At 44.5% G+C, this 18,525-nt stretch overlaps 2 protein-coding genes across 2 annotated transcripts in view; one reads left to right on the forward strand and one right to left on the reverse strand.

Moving 5' to 3' along the window:
• LOC6562196 (cytoplasmic dynein 2 heavy chain 1) overlaps positions 1–17,109 on the forward strand; it is a 53,313-nt gene extending 36,204 nt beyond the window's left edge. Inside the window, exons 11-25 of the mRNA XM_032735879.2 lie at positions 31–678; positions 735–917; positions 1,158–2,077; positions 6,093–6,218; positions 6,281–6,415; positions 6,629–7,553; positions 8,086–8,208; positions 8,278–8,391; positions 8,465–8,567; positions 9,598–10,053; positions 10,343–11,669; positions 12,005–13,311; positions 13,421–14,850; positions 15,585–15,890; positions 16,737–17,109. Of these exons, the coding sequence (XP_032591770.2) occupies positions 31–678; positions 735–917; positions 1,158–2,077; positions 6,093–6,218; positions 6,281–6,415; positions 6,629–7,553; positions 8,086–8,208; positions 8,278–8,391; positions 8,465–8,567; positions 9,598–10,053; positions 10,343–11,669; positions 12,005–13,311; positions 13,421–14,850; positions 15,585–15,890; positions 16,737–17,027 (8,394 nt within the window). The 3' untranslated portion in view covers positions 17,028–17,109. The remainder of the gene's footprint in view (positions 1–30; positions 679–734; positions 918–1,157; positions 2,078–6,092; positions 6,219–6,280; positions 6,416–6,628; positions 7,554–8,085; positions 8,209–8,277; positions 8,392–8,464; positions 8,568–9,597; positions 10,054–10,342; positions 11,670–12,004; positions 13,312–13,420; positions 14,851–15,584; positions 15,891–16,736) is intronic.
• On the reverse strand, positions 3,329–5,330 carry LOC6562843 (hormone receptor 4). The gene is made up of 3 exons (XM_032736201.2): positions 5,187–5,330; positions 4,545–4,823; positions 3,329–4,472 (listed from the first exon to the last, which is right to left on the reverse strand). Exons 1-3 carry the CDS (start codon positions 5,328–5,330, stop codon positions 3,600–3,602), a joined length of 1,296 nt encoding a protein of 431 aa, XP_032592092.2. The 3' UTR covers positions 3,329–3,599.
• Positions 17,110–18,525: the final 1,416 nt, after the last annotated feature.

The raw sequence follows: 18,525 nt of genomic DNA on the forward strand, positions 1-18,525 counted from the left end.
TGAGAGCTGAGTTCTTATTCCCTCCAACAGCGCTGGTTAAATGAGCTCGTCGCCGTTGTGCAGGAGACGTTGCGTGGGCAGATTTACGAGTGCTACAACCACACCAATGGATCCAGCGATAATCTCAATGAGCAGCTACTACGGCAATATGCCAGCCAAGTTCTTGCCACCGCACGGGCGCTCCATTTCACGAGGCAAACGGAGAAATCAATTGGCAGCATGTCATTGGCTAAGCTGCAAAAGCAGTTGCAAGCTGAAATCTCACATTTGGTGGCCATGAAACAACAGTGTGACAGTTTGCACAGTCTTAAGCTAGGCGCTTTGCTGCTGGATCTGGTGCATTATGTGAGCGTTGTGGAGCAGCTGCAGCGCCATAATGTGATGCAAGCCACAGACTGGTATTGGCTGAGTCAACTGCGATATTATGTGAATGGGCAACGACAGGTGTTGGTGCGCATGGTTTATGCAGAATTTGAATACGCCTACGAGTTTCTCGGTCACGCCAACAAACTGGTACACACCCAACTGACGCACAAGTGTTATCTCATCCTCACCCAGGCCATGCATATGGGACTCGGCGGTAATCCTTTCGGGCCGGCGGGCACTGGCAAAACGGAGTGCGTCAAAGCACTCGGGGGCATGCTGGGACGTCTCGTGTTGGTTTTCAATTGCGATGAGGTGAGTGCTTTGGCTGCTTGCAATTTGTCATTTATGTTGTTTTGCTGTTTTGACAGAATGTGGACACCGAATCGATGAGCCTCATCCTTACCGGGTTAGCTCGCTGCGGCGCCTGGGGCTGCTTCGATGAGTTCAATAGGCTGCAGGAGGCAACGCTCTCATCCATATCAATGCTCATCCAGCCCATTCAGAGTGCGCTCAAGGACAAGGCGGACACTGTGCAAATTGGCGAGCGAAAGGTGAGCAAACATGATGGATGAACACCGTCAGCAGCTAAAGCAGCATCAAAAGTCCCAAATTCAAAGAATGATATATTTGCGCATAGCATTCAACTTAAAGTGTTTTCAAAAGTAGGTCAGCATAAAAAAGAGATTTGGACAAGCCACCAAAAACAGTGTTTAACAATATTGATTTATTTGAATTGTTAATTAATTTAAGCTGTCCACTTAACTTAAACTACTGATTAACTCTTCAAACAGGTGGAACTCAACCAGCACTGTGGCATATTTGTGACTTTGAATCCAGCAGGTGGCGAATACGGCGGCCGACAAAAGTTGCCGGGCAATATACAAGCATTGTTCCGGCCGATTGTGATGCAACAACCGGAGCCGGGTGAAATTGCACGCGTCATGCTGTTTGTGGAGGGTTTTGCGGCTGCCGCCAATATTGCTACGCGCATCGTCGAACTCTTCGATCTGTGCGGTAAAATGCTATCCGCCCAGCGCCACTACGATTGGGGACTGCGCGAACTGAAGACGGTGCTGCTCGTCTGCGGCGAGGGACTCCGCACACAATTAGCAGCAACCAGCCGCCAACAACAGCATAATGAACCTGATGGCAACGATGATGAATTGCGCATTGTTGTCCACTGTCTGCGCTCATCGACCATGTCCAAGTTGGCGCAGCAGGACGTCGAACGTTTCGAAATGTTGCTGCGCAATGTATTTCCGGAAATTGGTGACTCAATGGCACCGTTGACACCGCTCCGGCAGGCACTGGCCGCCGCCTTTGGGCCGCTCAATCTGAGCGCGAATGACGGGCAAATTGAGAAGGCATTACAATTGCATGAGCAGCTCCAGAAGCGCATGGGCGTTGTCCTCGTCGGCCCACCAGGCTGTGGCAAGTCGAGTATTCTGGCTCTGCTGCGTCAGGCGTTGACCGCAGCAACAACAAGTGGGGCCCAGCTGCGCGTACACACCATCAGTCCCAAGTCGATGAGTCGAGTGCAGTTGCTGGGACGACTGGACACTGATACACGGCAATGGCTAGACGGCGTCCTCACCCACACCGCGGTGCTCGTCAATCAGGAGCCGGCCCATGTCCATTCGTGGATTGTGTGCGATGGCAGCATTGATCCCGAGTGGATTGAGGCATTAAACTCCGTGCTCGATGATAACAAGTGAGTTAAAAAGCACTTTTTATCGCCTAGCATGTATATAGCAGCTGGGGTCAGAGTATCACCTAAGCAAGCTCTCCCGACGGTTTAGCTAGAGAATTTTTAAGTTTAAGCTAGAGATTATATCATGGATTAAGTTTATTCGCTATGATTAGAATCAGAAACGCATTTCTAGAGCAAAATCTCCTCTTCGGTATTTGAAATGTGTTCAGCATGGGAGTTAAATATCGTGGATGGATTTCTGAGGCATTCGAAGAGTTGACAATTTATATAAATGTTTATACATTTTTGGCATTAGATTAAAGTAAAAGTCATTTGAACTTAAATTTTTTTAGCAACAGCTTTTGCTAATATATTTTTTGCTCGTACTTGCGCATAAATTCGTAATAATTATTTGCGGCTTGCCATATATTTTCTATATGTATATCATATAGGCATATATGTATATATATATATATATATCGTATGGGGTATACAATTTTTAGACGTAGACATTATCATATATCGTATCTCGTATCTTAATGTTGCAAGTATTTTATTGTACGGATGGGCAAATGCCTATACCTATCACTTAGCTACCAAAAAACAAAGGACTTAAAACATAGAAATGCTCAAAAAACAGATGACATTAAATGAGGGAAGCCCGCTAAAACAAATAACGTAACGTAGTAAACGTAATACACAACGTAACGGCATTTTAGAAATGTCGCCAAAGAGTCTCTCTCTTTTCTTACATAGAACATGAGTTTTTCTTGTGAGTGTATGTGTGTGTGTTTATGAGTGTGCGTGTGTGTTTTGGAGAGAGTTGAGAGTGTTGTTGGTAGTTGCCTTGAACTAGTTCTTTTTTTTTCAAGTAACTTTCTGTTAAATATTTCCAAGTGAAAATGGATTTATTCATTTTTATGAATTGCCTTTTTTTTAAACTTGTTCTATTTAAAAATCAAATTGGCTTTATACGGATTCATTGATGGCTTGTATTGAAAACTTTCTATTGAACTTAAAACATATTCATTGATGTATTTTGACGAACTGGTTCTCTAGTTGAATGAACTGAATATTACTTAAAATCGAAATGATTTATATACTTATGCATTCATGTGTGACTTTATACTAGTTCTATTTTGTTTTCAAGATAGCTTTTGCCTTTTGAGTACATGCACATATCAGTAATACTTTGAGCTGGTTAGTTTTAATTCAAATTTGAAAACAATTCAAAATTGATTATAATTTCTATAAATCAATTTTTTTGTATATGAAAGAACCATATTTTACTTGATCTAAACAAGAGAGTTAAGTTTTGAGTGCTGTAAAGTCTCAACTGAATTTAACTTTAGGCATTAGATAAATATTAATGAACTGCAACTAGTTCGCTGACAAGACCAACTTGTGAGTACACTCGTATCACACTCTCCCCGCTGTGTGTAACTCTCTCCCCTCTCTTCCGCTTAAATAATAAGGATGAAAATGCGTATGTGGCTAGTTGAGCTTATGAACTAAAGGCGAGTGCATGAATCTCTCTCTCCTCTCACTGCTGCGCATGTTGCGGCTGCAACTGTTGCTGCGATGGTGCTGCTGGTGGCGGTGCTGGCTGCTGCTGTTGTTGCTGTGGCGGTGGCGGTGGCGGCAGCGTCACTGCTGTTGGCGGCGGTGGCAGCGGCGCTGCACGCATATGTTGCATGTGCGCCTGTGGCGCCATATGCTGAAACATGTTGCAATGCTGCTGCTGCTGCTGTTGCAAATGATGTTGCTGCTGCTGTTGTTGTTGCTGCTGCTGCTGCTGTTGCTGGTGTGCATTAAAGTGATGCTGCGCGGGATTGACATCGGCTGGCGTTTGCAAGATGATCTCCGGTTCGAGATTCAGCGCCATTTCGGACTCCTCTGTCTGGACGCCACGCAACGAGGCCAGCGCCGCTGCCTGTGCCGCAGCCACTGCTGAGGCAGAGCTGGTTGCTGCCGCTGCGGCGGCTGCTGCCGCTGCACTGAGGCTACTCACATCTTGGCCGTATTCCTGCTTGATGCCGTTCGGTGGCGCCGCATACAGTGTGGCGCCCAGATTCTGATGCAATATGGGATGGCAGAGTTGTGGCATCAACGTGACGCCGGCAATGGGCAACGCGGGATGACCAAAGCTGGGTGGCGGATACAATTGTTGCAGCTTATTCAACTGTTGCAGGTGCGTCGGCGTCGCATGGCCAGCGGGCGCTGACAATTGCGTCAGCGTCGCCGCCGATGTTGCCACATGCGACATGTTGCGACGACGATGTTGTTGCTGTTGCTGCTGCTGTTGTTGCTGCTGCTGCTGCTGCTGTTGCTGATGTGCCGCTGCAGCTGCGGCGGCGGCAGCAAGTTGATGTTGCTGCTGCTGCTGTTGCAGGTGTGTGTTGATTGGTTGCTGCTGCTGTTGTTGTTGCTGCTGTTGCTGCTGCTGTTGTTGTTGTTGTTGCTGTGTCTGCGGCGTCGATATAATCACCTCAGGCTCAACAGGCACTGGCGGTATAATTGAGGCAAATTCATGCGGCAATTGCGTAGCATCCGTCACCAGGAGTCCCTTCTTGCGCTCCTTGCGTATCTTATCGCGCAGCTTCTCCAGCTGCCTGAATGCCTCATTCGCACGTCGCGCCTTCTTCCGATCCCGATCGCGTTCCTGCTCCAAACGTCGATACTCGGGATTCATGCGTTTGATGCGCTTCCGTTCGCGATCCCGTTCGCGTTGTATCATTTTCTGGCGCAACTCCTCCTCGGGCGTCAACTGATAGTTGTTGGATGGGAAGAGAAGAAAAGAAACGGGGGGAAAACTTATTAAAGCACAATGTGGCTGACACTAACAATTGGGTTTATTTGTATTCCCTCTCTATCGCTCTCCCTTTCCCCGCTCACTTCCTTTCTCTGTTTGGAAAATTGGTCGATCAGTCTGTGTAAATAAGAAACTAAGTTGACTAATCTAAAACAAGCCCCATGCCCAAGCCCAGGTCCAAAAATACGATTTTCCTTCCAACTACTACTTAAGTGCTAGCTTTTTTTTATGTGTATATGTCTGTCTCAGTGTGGGTGTGTGTGTGTGTGGCGTGTTTATAATTTAGATATATATATAGAGATATTGGAAAAATGCTACGTTAGCACGTCGTGCCTTCTTGCGAAATCTATCGCGCTCGCGCTCCATTCGCCGATATTCGGGATTCAGTCGCTTGATGCGCTTTCTCTCTCGATCTCGCTCGCGCATGATGAACTTGTGGCGCGCCTCCTCCTCGGGTGTCATCAGCTGCAAGTAGAGATGAGAAGCGTGTTTTGGTTTTTTGTTTTTCTTTTTTTTTTTGTCGTTGTTTGAGAGAGCGGGCAGAGTTAGAAAACATTCCAAAAAAAAAAAGAAAAACTAAAGCATAGCTCGTAGGAGCCGCACTCGAAACGAAGTTCAAAAGAACAGAATAAAGGGCGTGGATTTGTTTTGTGGGTTGTGAAGTTTTTTAAGTCTAGAAGTGGTACTTTTGCCAGCTAATTTTACAGAAAAAATCTAGTTAGACTGGGAGATAAACTGAACCCAACCCAATTTCAACATGAAAAAATCGTTGTTTCTCATCCGATCTTAATGAAAATTTTACAGTTGAGCAATAATATGTCTGGGTATATTATATACCGATTGGAAGGCTATAAATTTACAATTTAATTGCTATTGATTTGTATCAATATTTTCAAGGGTTCGATAAAATGATCAAGCATCAGCGTAAGGCATACGAAAACTTATATTAATATTTTTAAGTCTGTCTATTTTAGTCTCTGAGTTGGGCTTTTTCTTACACACTGCGAAACACCCATGGCTAAGAAGGGTTTTCTTTTGATGCTGGTCAAGAATATGCGTAGTAAAATATAACTAATTTTTCATCCATTAGATGAATTAACGATGTGAAATCATCTTATAGCTTATCTCTTGTCCCCTGTTAAGACTTTTAACTACTGTTTCTAAATATTTTCTAATATTGTTTAAGAGTGAATTAAATTGAACATATCTTGAAACACTTTGCAGACTCTTAACGCTGCCCTCAGGCTGGCGCATACAGTTTGGCAACAATGTCAACTTTATATTCGAAACGGACGATGTGCGTCACGCCTCCCCAGCTACGATATCACGCATGGGCATTGTCAATATGAGGTGAGCCTAAAATAAAACTCTAAAAAAGTACTGCTTATATTTAATAATATACATTGCCACAGCTACGACTATTATCCTATGCAAGAAATGCTGAAGCATGAACTGGAAAAGGAACCTTATGGAGATCTACTACAAAACTATATAGATGGAAATTTCAGGACTGCTTTTGACTGGCTGGAAAGCGAACATTTGTTGAAGTAAGTTAGAAGAAATATTAAGCTTTTAGCAGGCATTTCTCATTAAGACAGGCAACTGATTAATTGTAATAATTATGACAATGTTAAATGGTGATAAATGTATAATGAATATCTAACATATAAGTTATATGAATCAGGAATAATGTCTAGAATACTACTCAACTAACAGTTCTTCATCTAATGCTCTCTTTTTCCCAACCTCTCCCCTTACAGTCAGATGCCTGGAATTAGTCGTGTCAGCTTGCTGCGATCGCTGCTGCTGCAGCTGCACAACAGTCAGTCACTGGAGGAGTATGGCGCGGCCACATTGCGAGCCCTGCTCGGCTATGTGCCCAGCGAACGGCAGCGGGAGTTTGCGCAGCTGGTATTGCAGCGAGCGAATCTCTATGTGGCTCAGCCGAATCATGCCGAGCTGAGCTACTACGAGCCGCAACGCAGTGCCCTCGAGCAGTATGCGGTGGGTGTGATTGACAGAGCCGAGACTCAGGATAGTCAACTGATTGTTACGGCCCATGTCAAGGCACATTTGGGCATTATCAATTCGTTGCTGGAGCAGCCGGCAAATCGAGCAACTGCCTTCATGCTCGTCGGACCGAGTGGAGCAGGCAAAACGCTGCTGCTGCAGCAGGCGCTGCAGGAGCACTCGGGCTATCAGCTGGCCAGCATCAATTGCTCCACGCAGCTAACAGCTGGCTATGTGCTGCACACGCTGCGGACGCACTGCGTCACTGTGAGCGGCGTTCGTGGACGCGAATATAAACCCAAGCAATCGCGTCTGGTGCTGTTTATGAAGAATTTGGATTTGTGTCAACTGGATGCTTGGGGTGCCTGTGAGATTGTGGAGTTGCTGCTGCAACTGGTGCAACGCGGCGGCTTCTATGCGGACAATCTAGAATGGATTAGCGTTAGCGGGTTGCAAATATGTGCGTCTATTAGCGGAAATTTGCTGAAAATTGCCCCACGCTATTTGGCCATCAATCAGTATGTGCGAGTGGGCAGACCAAGTGCCTCCGATATGCTCGCAATTGTTCAGTGCCGCCTCGAGCCATTGCTCCAGTCTCATTTTAGGACAGGGGTCGGCAGCAATCCCATCAATTTGCAGCATGTCAGCGAGTGTCTAATGGAGTGCTTCGACAAGGTAACGAATTTGTCCATTATGTGGAGTACTTTTTGCTCTTTGATGATGCGCTTTTGTATACCCTGTGCAGATGGTATAAGTAACTTTGACTACATGTTTCTATATGTTTGTTTCTATATACATTAAGATTTAAGATCTTATTTTCGTATCCTTGTTTTAAGGATAACTTAATGCAACTTCTCTTAGATATATCATTGAGTATATTTCTTTCTATATCGGCTCGTCGATAAAGTCCGGAGAAGTCCTACTTTCTTGCTAACTTGATAAATCAGTCTGACTGAAAATTTTGGTTTGCATATATATGTTTGATGAGTATAATCGGCCTAGTCTATAATCTCCCTTCACTTCCGTCCGACTTTCTCCCATAATTAAATCTATCTTTTAATTTCTCATATAGCTGGCATAACCATAACTAAAACTCAATCACCAACAAATATTTAAACTACATTCAACGTCTACTAAAAGCTTGCCAGGGTATTTAAACCTCTACAGCCCAAAGTTAAAACTAGCCTCTGGTTTTTCTACCTTTTAGCTGCAGGCATCTTTTACCGCCTCAAGTGGTCAGCAGCAGCAGTTGCATTATCAGTTTAGTCCAAAGTGCATTATGAAGCTATTGGAGGGTCTCGTTTACTACCCGTCGAGTGACTTCAATGAGGTAAGTGGCTTTAGTTCGACTCCTAATGGAATTGCCAATTGACAATTTTGGTGCACTTCATTCCCACAGGCCTTGTATTGCGAGCTGCTGGGCATGTTTAGGGATCGATTGGCCAGCGAGGAGCATGTGCAGCAATTTGAGACGATTTTAAAGCAAACAATGCGCAAATACTTTGGCAAGGAGGTGTGTGCTAATTGAAAGTCGTTCTCTTTCTCACTATATATGTGCTTGTTAATTGTTTTACAATGTTATACAGAAAGTGTACTTTGTGCCCAAGTCGCCTAAATCGAAGGGACAACTGCACGGATTGTCTCACGATGAGTGGCTGGAGGAAGTACAACGTCAAATAACAATATGCAGTGAGTTAAGCGAACTGAAACAGTGAATTACTTGTTTAGTTTTTTAAGGGTTTAGCTATAAGTTCTTTTCTTTTATGTAATCAGAAGTTCAGGATAAATGTTCTGTATCTTTTTTGATTTTGATACCCTAAAGAAATACTTTTTATACTCTGTCCTTGTATAATCTTCCACAATTTTGAGTTGAAACTTGTTTTTATCTGTGAGTCTTAAATTACTAGGCAACCTTTGATCTATTATAAAATTCGTTCTTACCCTGTACTGACCCAAATTTTAAACATATCCATATTTATAAGGAGGAATCGTTTGTATGTATTTGTAATTTTTATATTGCTACGTTTATCAAGTAGGAAAGTCCTGAACCACTAATAACACTTTCTAATCCGTCCAGTTTATAAACACAGAGCTTTCTTATTACATCCCACGCATCGAAGTTGAAGTTGCACATTACCCCGAACTATTAAAGAGTATATATCTTTATCTATATGTCCCTTTAAGTTATGACTTTAGCTGTTTCAAGATACGAGCAGTTGTTGTGAGTAGTGAAAAGGGTTTGGGGGGTTGGTGGGGGAAAAAAAACAACAAAAATGAACACATTATGAATCGGGATAACTACACTGGGCCTTGGCGTCTGTTTGCGAAATCGATCCCGTTCCCGTTCCATTTGCCGATACTCGGGATTCATGCGTTTGATGCGCTTTCTCTCCCGGTCCCGTTCCCGCATGATGAACTTTTGGCGTGCCTCCTCTTCGGGGGTCATCCACTGCAAGTATATAGAGAACGGGTAGAAAATAACAGAAAAATGTTGCCACTCACAAAGTGAAAGATGAAATTTTGTGTAGCTAATGCGGAAGTCAAAGGAATTTACCTGGATTTTATGTTCCTTTTTTTTTTTTTTGGAGTCAACTTCAATGACGATGCGCGGAGAGCTTTTATAATAACTATTTTAAATGTGCTGTGTGTTTAATATTGTCTGCTCAATGCTATGAACATAGTCTTCTGCCTAATCTATAATATGATCTTTCTCAATCAGATGCGGAGAGCTACAACATAACTTCTCCCATTACTGAGGAGTTGCTGCAGTATTCAGCAAAAGTGGCACGCATCCTCGCCCGCAACGATGCACATTTGCTTGTACTGGCGGAGGCTGGCGATCGCCATGTGGATGCCATTTATGCAGCTGCCACACTGCAACAGGCCAAAGTGCTCAGTCTGCAGGGTGGCGCCACTTATGCTCTGACCGATTTCTACAACGATCTCAAGCTGGTCATGCAAACAGCGGCGCTGGAGCAGCAGATGAGCTATCTGCTCATCGAACACTGCTGGCTCAGCTATGTGCCGGACATCTTGAAACCCATTGAGGCGTTGCTCGAGGGCAGTGAGATCTTGGAGCTGTTTGGCGATGATCTGGAAACCGTAGCCAGCACACTAAAGCAGGCCGCACAGCTGGAGGGCTATCAGGAATCACTGGGCGCCTACTTTATGAAGCGTAAGTGGTGTGGATGGAATGGATAGAATCAAAATAATAATAAATCATAGCCATGGATGTCTTACAACTGCAAACATCTTTCATCTACTGATTTATGAAGATGAGATGATGATGATGTTTTAATTTAATATGATTGATAATCCCACTTCTATTCAATTGCATAACAAACTATCTGTATTATTTAATAATTTTTAAACTGATCTCTTTAAAAAAATATGTATTATGTTCATATGATCAATAATCGTTATTCTGTTAAAAATTATATATTCTCTCTTCTCTTCAATTGCAGGCGCTCGAGAGCATTTGCATTTGATACTCGTGCTGGATCCGAGCAGTCCCCAGCTGGCGGATTACTTCAACAGTTGTCCGGCATTGCATCGACAAATGGATATACTCTATGTGCGCCCGGAGTCGCGGGAAACGCTCTCGATGCTGCCCAAGCAATTCATTGAGCTGCTCAATGAGGTGTCGTCGATGGGAGTGGGACGTGGCAAGGTGCCCGTTTGCAGTCACTTTGCGGACGTGGCCGAGGAGTTGCCGCCGGAGCAGCCTGCTCAACGCTACTATCAGCTAATCAGCAGTTATTTCTATCTGTACAGCAATGCGGCGGCCGAGATTGATCAGCGGCTGGGCAAGTTGCAGTTGGGCGTAGATAAACTGGCAGCTGCACATGCTCTTGTGGACACGCTCAAATCGAATGCATCGGCCCAGGAGCAGGCACTGGGGGAGAAGCGGCAGCTGGCGAATGATGCGCTGCAAATGATCTCGGCCACGATGCACAATGCGAATGAGCAGAAGTCGAGCATGCTGGAACTGAAGCAACAGACGCAGCAGAGCAGTGAGCAACTGAAGCTGCGACAACGTGAGATTCAGCAAGAACTGGCCGAAGTGGAACCCATTCTAGCGGAGGCTAGCAATGCAGTGGGTCAAATCAAATCCGAGGCACTCTCTGAAATACGTTCACTGCGTGCTCCGCCCGAGACGGTGAGGGATATTCTCGAGGGTGTGTTGCGATTGATGGGCATCAGGGACACCTCGTGGAACAGCATGAAAACGTTTCTGGCCAAGCGTGGCGTCAAGGAAGACATACGCTCCCTGGACCCGGCACACATCAGTCCCGAGAACTGTCATGCCGTCGAGCGATTGCTGCAGGCCAAAGGTGATTCTTACGAATCGAAGAATGCGAAACGTGCCTCGGCTGCAGCTGCGCCACTTGCTGCTTGGGTGCAGGCCAGTGTTCGCTATGCGCGTGTCATCCAATCCATCAAGCCGCTGGAGCGGGAGCAAAACGAACTCCAGCACAATCTCAATGCAGCCGAGGATGAGATGCAGCAGCTCGCCAGCGGATTGGATGATGTGGACAAGCGGGTCCAGCAGCTGTCGGCCAAGTTGCAGACATACACGCAAGAGGCAGCCGTGCTGGAACTGAAGCTACAAGAGGCGGGCGCCACGCTTCAAGCAGCCGAGCTCCTCGTGGGCAAACTGAGTGCCGAGTATGCCACCTGGAGTGAACAGCTGGCGGAACTGAAGCGTGCGCACAAAACTCTGGATGGCAAAACACTGCTGCTCGCCTTGGCCATCAACTACTATGCGGGCAGGGGCGTGGAGCAACGGGGGTGAGTAATATGAGTGGTGCAGTGGTGGCAGAAGAGAAAGATCAAAAATCCGATTAAGTAAAGACTAAGGAATCTATTATAGAACCCTTTTTCACCCATTATCACAGCGGGTGGAACTTTAAAAGCAAATTGCTTATGAAAATTCTAGAAGAGAATACAGCTGAGTTTCTGCAACGATAGAATTTTAGTCTAGATCTCTTATATAATCTAATCTATTCCCCTATCACTGCCATCTATCTGCCTCTTCTTTAAATAGACAACTCTTATATTTATCTAATCTTTTCCTCTCTTCATTAAATGTACAACTCTTATATTAATCTGCCGCCCTTTTACAGCGCTGCGTTGAAACGTCTCCACGCGGAATTTCAGCTGCCCGGAACCAATTTTGATCTGCGTCAAACTCTGGTCACCGAGCAGCAGCAGATCATTTGGGAGAGTCAGGGATTGGCACGCGATGCGCAGATCATTGAGAGTGCTGCACTGCTGCGAGAGATGCTATCGCTGCCCTTTGGCAGTTGTCCCGTTCCACTCCTGCTCGATCCCACCCAGACGACGGGACAGTGGTTGACAGCTCATATGAAAGCGACGGGCAGAGCCAGTGAGCTGACATCGCAGGCCAACGAGAGACTTGGCTATCAACTGGAGTTGGCTGTGCGCTTTGGCAAGACGCTGCTCGTGCAGGACTGTGAGCAAGTGCGTCCGCCGCTGCTCGAGCTGTTGCAGGGACACATTTATGTGCGTTTCAACAAACGCCAGCTGGCCGTGGGCAGTAAATTGGTGGATCTGCACGAGGACTTTCAATTGGTGCTCATCAGCAAATCGCATCGTTTGCAACAGTTGCTGGCTGTGGAGCAGCGAGGCAGGGTGAATCTCTTGCGATTCACAGTCACCGCAACGGGACTCGCCGATCAACTGCTGTCCAAGGCGATTGTGCTCAAGAATGCCAAGCTGGAGGAGCAGAGAATTGAGGTGCTCCAACGCGAGGGTGAGCTGCTCAAGCAGCGTATGGCGTTGCAGGATAAACTGCTCGAGCAGCTGTCCAAAGCCGAGGGAGACATACTGCGCAATGAACCACTACTCGCCAGCCTCAATGAGGTGAAGTTGAGCAGTGCTCAAATCGATGCAGCTCTCGAGCAGAGTGGACAAGTCAAGCAAACACTGCTCTCGGAATTCGCTGGCCTACGTGAGTTGTGCGTTCGCGCAGCGGATTTCTATGCGGGCTTAACGCAGGGCTACGAACTGTCCGCCTTGGTGTACATTGAGCTCTTTTTGGGCGCACTACGTGGCCAGGAGCCACAGGAGCCACGATTGCTGTACGAGCGTCTCGTGCGCAGTGTTTTCCTTCATCTCGCGCGAGCCATTCAACGGGAAACTCAACTGACTCTGGCGCTGTGGGTTTGTCGCCAGGCATACGGATCGTCAATTGGGGCCAAGGAATGGGAACTGTTCGTTGGCAATTTTATGGGCAGTGCCGATGGCAGCATCCAATTGGGTGGAGCAATGCCCGATTGCATGAGCCGTGAGGCACAATTGAAGCTGGCGCTGTTGCTGCAACAGCTGCCCGAGTTGCGTGCGCAACTGCAACTGGACAAGGATTATGTGTGGCGAGGCTTCCTCGAACAGCAAACGGACGATGTGCTGCGTATGTAAATCATATTAATTGTTGTATTTATAATTTTGTTTTGTTTTCCTGTTTAAGTTAATTAGTTTCACTATATTTATAACTTAATCGTTTGCCCTTCTGCCCACAGCTAATATCAAAACGCCCTTTCACCGCGTGCTCCTGGCTCAAATCTTTCGACCCGATTTACTGCTGCCACAGCTGCGTTTGGCGAGCAGCCAATTGTTGGGTTTAGCTCCCGAGGCAGCCACACAGCCAAGTGTGCAACAGCTGCTGGAGCAGAGCAGCTGCGACAGACCCATTCTAATGATCAGTCAGCCCGAACTGGATCCGGCAACAGAACTGCGAGGAGTGGCACTAAAGAAATGGGGCACAGAGAAATATGTCGAGTTGGCAATTGGCAGAGGCAGCGAACAGAGAGCGTTGATGGCGATGCGCGAGGCAGCCGCCAAAGGACAATGGTTGTGTGTGAAGAATGTGCATTTGGTGCCCAATTGGTTGGAGCAAATGGATCAACTATTGGGCGAACTGAAAAAGTCAGCCGACTTTCGGCTGTGGCTGCTCTGCGAGTCCACAAGGGGATTCAGCGAGGCAACCATCTATAAATGCCTTCAAGTGCGCTACGAGCAGCCGCACGGACTCAAACAGCAACTGCAACGCATGCTACAAAATTACGCCGGACTCGAGGCGGAGACTAAGCAATCGGCCAAGTGCTTAAAGATGCGACTGGTTCTCTTTCTGCTGCACGCTGTGTTGCAGCAACGGCGCCAATATATACCCCAAGGATGGTCCAAGTATTACGAGTTTGGTGAAGCGGATCTAAAGGCGGCGCTGGGCGTGCTCAGCTGGCTGGACGCACAACTGGCGAGTGGACGCTGCGATTGGACAATAATGCAGCGTCTCTGCGAAGCAATCGCCTATGGCGGCAGATTGAATAATCCCAGGGATTTGGATATATTGCACACTTATCTCTCGCAATTCTGTTGCGCCGATGTGCTGAGCAATCGCTGGCAACCGTTGGGTTTGAGTTACTGTCAACTGCCCACCAGTTCCCAGTTGCAGGATTATTATGCAGCAGTCGAGAAGTTGCCCGAACAGGATGAACCACGTCTTTATGGATTGGCTAACCAGGCGCAGCAGCAGCGTGAAATGGAACAGACGCGTTGCATCATAAACGAGCTGCGTGCATTGCACTATGGAGGAGTAGGAGGAGGAGCAGGTGAAGTGGCAGCTGCTGCTGCTCCCAATTCCCGACAACGTCTCGAACAGCAAATCAAACCGTTGCTCAGCTTGTGGCGCAAGTTGGCCACATCTTGTAGCATCACACAGACTGCCAAGGAGGCGGCAGACACAGTAACGCCCACTGCCACTCCTACGCCCTGGACACTATTCGTGCACGCTGAGCTGCAGCTGGGCGCCCAGCTTTATAGAGCAGTGCATCAGTTGCTCTCCCAGCTGCACAACTGGCTTAAGGAGACTGCGGCGACAACAGCAGCTGGAATGAATGCTTCTCCAGCGGATGTCGATGCACAAACAATGCAGGCACTATCGGAGCAGCAGGTGAGCATGCGATGTGGGATGAGAGTGGAGCAGGGAGAGAGAGAGTTAGATTGGGTGGTAATTGTAGAGATGGCCACACTTCGGTTGCACAGTTCGTAATTGAAAAATAACCTGTTTCTATGTGGAATATACAAAGTTTGTAATTAGCATAGAGTATATTGAAAATTTAAGAATTTCCATTTAATAACTCTCTGAGATTTATAAATATTTATATTTTAATATATATATATATAACTTAGGATTTCTGGGAATGAATTGCAATAGCTGTCTAAATTGCAGAAACGATATAATCAAATACTCTCCAAATCTAAGATCTCTCTAATTTATGCTTAAAGGTACTGAAAGTTGGAAGAACAAAGCAGTATATTTATGTAGGTAGATAGAAGAATGAGAACAAGATCTCTGAGTTTGATAAACACACACTCCAAATCTATGATCGAATTTCAGACATTTCTGAGAATCGAATAGTAAGAAACTTGATGTATTTTTGAGAAATTTTTAAGGTTAGAAGAACAAGGAAATATCTTTCATTTGAAATATAAATGTATTAAGACAGATAAAAGAATATGCCAATAACAACATATATATTTCCTTTCAAGAGACACGTTTTTAAAAAATGCTAAGTGATCGATTTCAATTTCTGAATTTCCGCTGAATGGATAATATCCCTTTTTTAATTTCCCAACGATCACTCAAAATATCCCATAACCATAATTTTCCCCTTCTCCATGCAGGTGCCGCACAGCTGGGCGAAATTGTGGCCAGGGCCAAGCAGCAAAAGCGTCGTGGATTACTTGAGGGGTTTGATGGTGCGAGCGGAAGCGGCGGAGGAGCGTTTCAAGGGGCAGCTGCAGCTAGATTTCGGTCGGGAGGTGAATCTGGTGCAAGTGTACAACTGTGAGAATCTGCTCGCTTGCCTCAAATTGCAGCAGGCGCGCAATTTTGGCATCTCCACGCAGCGATTGCAGTTGAAATCCAAATCAGCGACAGCAAATGAGATGAATCCAAAATTATTGATGCTCAAAGTGGCTCCATTAAAGGTTAAATTCTTTATTTTATGCACGAAATGAAAATGCCTCTTGTCTGCCTGTCCGCCTGTCTCGTTGTCTCTCTGTCTGTCTGTCTGTCAATCAGCGCAGCTGTCTCTTTTCTTGCGAGTCTTTTGTCTCTTTTTTTCTTGCGTTTGGATTTTTTTGTGTTCTGCTTCTTTTTTTTGTTTGCTTACCTTGCCCATCTTGGCCATAAAATGCGTCTCCAGCTTGACGGTTGTTATAGCGTTTAGCACTCGCTTTGAATTGTGTTTTGTGCGTTTTTATTTACAACATTTACGTTTGCATTTGCATTTGTTCAATTTTTGATATCGCTGCAGCTTTTTTCGCCTTTTTTTCACGCCGCTTCTTTTTGTTTATTTGATTGACATTCCGGCGCTCTGTTAACTCCAGGCACCAGGGCTGCACAGCAAGTGCTGTTGCTGTTACCACTGATTTCGAGTATTTTACGAGTAGTGACAGTACACTTTTGTTTTACATGCACACTTAATGTTTATTTAGCTTGCACTTGCTTGTTTATTCTTATAACTATTATTTGGGCTTATCTGAATATTATTTTCGTATTTCTTTTTAATCAGCTGCGCTTGTCTTTTGTTTTGAACTGTGTTGCTCCACACTTTAAAGTATTTCGGTGCATTAACGTGTGGAGCGCTGTTATGTGTACAGTTCGTTGAGTGAGTATGCACTTTCGTGAAGTGAGTAATTTCGTCCAGTTGGTTACTGCACAGACTAACGCCCAACGTGCTGGTCTATGTCCAAACTAAATGAAACGAAAAAACGAAAATTAAAACTATTAATAATAAATGAACTATAAAATTTATTTCAAAACACATGCAGCTCGACGGAGACACACAAATACCAAATGCAAGTGTATCGAGTGCATTCTTCATCAGCTACACAATCAAAGATGAAGAGAACGAACTCAATGCACGCGCTGGCGATAAATTCAAGAAAATCGAACAGTTTGCCAGCAATCGATATCAAACCGATGAGATAATTTCTCTTCCCCTATATAGCAGGGCTAAAAGGGATAAACTCATCTGTCAGCTGGAACTGAAGTTGGGTGGCTCCGTCAACTCGGAACAGGTTCTTTTAGCCGGAACTGCTTTGATCGTCGACGACTATTGAAATCGATTTATTTCCACTGGAATTCATCCCAACATAATGAATCGATAATGTAAACGAAAAGACAAATAAATAAATAAATAAAAGCGAACAAAAATAATAGAGATAAATCCATATCTGATAAAACTACAAATTTTGCTTTATAACTGTAAAATTAAGCTTATTTTTTTCACTTTGAAATATTGCCTACTTTATGATTTTCGAGTTATATCGATCCTTTTAGCAATTGACCTTTCGATAAATTGCGATTCGATTATTGATAATTATGATTTATGAGTTTTGAGTAAAAGCATTTCAGTCATAAGACTATCGATACTTTTACCAAACTCGATATTTGATCGATTTAGCTTTCCTTCTCGATAGATTCAAATTTGATACTTGACAAATTTACATTTCCAGCGATAAGTCGCAGTTTAAATAACTGATTTGTGTCTATGTCGATTTATGCCATTCACATTGAAACGTTGCCATTCAAACTATGAGCATTCATTTTAAATGATTTAGTTTTGAAAGATTTGGCAAACTATTATTTATTTTATATTTATATTTACTTTTAAGAGTTTATTTTTGTAATCAAAAACTTATCCAATTTTTGGGCATTCTCAACTGTCGTTTAAAAGTCATTTAAAAATAATTTATGCACAAACTCTAAAGTGCTAATAGCCGTCAGATGTGCGAAAGGGAGGAGGATGGAGATAGCCAGAGGGAAGGGTAGCAAAGAGGGAGCGAAAGGGGGCGAGACATGTTTTGAGTCATAATCGAAACATTTCAACAAACTGCTATCAAACATAAAACAAGAAGAATCAGAGTGTCATAAATGTTTTTGGGGCACAGTTTTACATGCTCGCTTCCCAAATAGTTGTTGAGATGTTTTCTTCCCCTCTCAGGAAGTTTTCTAAGTTTAATTAAGTGGCATTATGTTCAATTAGGCAAAAGTTTCGAATATGCAAATTAACACAATTTCTGCTCGAAAAGTGCTCTAAAGCGATGAGGAGGGGGGCATTTGGCATGTGGCATGTGGCAGAGGGAGCCGGTGGGGCAGGCTTAATTTCTGTGGCAGACAAATTGCTTTTTGTGTGCGTACATTAGAAAAACACAAATCAAAGGCAAATGACAAAGCTGCAATTACAACAGCAACAACAGCAACATCAGCAGTCGCTCCTAAGAACAATACAGTGGGCGTGGCAACAGTGTAAATAATTCTCTGTCAGATTTTAGGTTTTTAGGCAATAAATAAATTAATATATATTTCCATGCAAAACGATTCAAACAAAAGGCAACCGGAAATTATTGCTTTAATTTTGGGTTAGGGTTTTTCCACAAATAATTCACTTTCGATATTTTGCGGCGCATTATTGCAAATGACTTTTGAATGCTTGGGTTTTAGGTACGTTTACTATTTAATTGAAGATTTATAAATTGCCATAATTAATTGCCTGCCAAAATTATTTGTGCAAAGTAAGCAATTATTAAACTATATTATAAATTACATATCTTGGTT

This window comes from Drosophila grimshawi, unplaced genomic scaffold (assembly GCF_018153295.1).
Source record: "Drosophila grimshawi isolate 15287-2541.00 unplaced genomic scaffold, ASM1815329v1 contig_1377, whole genome shotgun sequence".
NCBI classification, from domain to species: Eukaryota; Metazoa; Arthropoda; class Insecta; order Diptera; family Drosophilidae; genus Drosophila; species Drosophila grimshawi.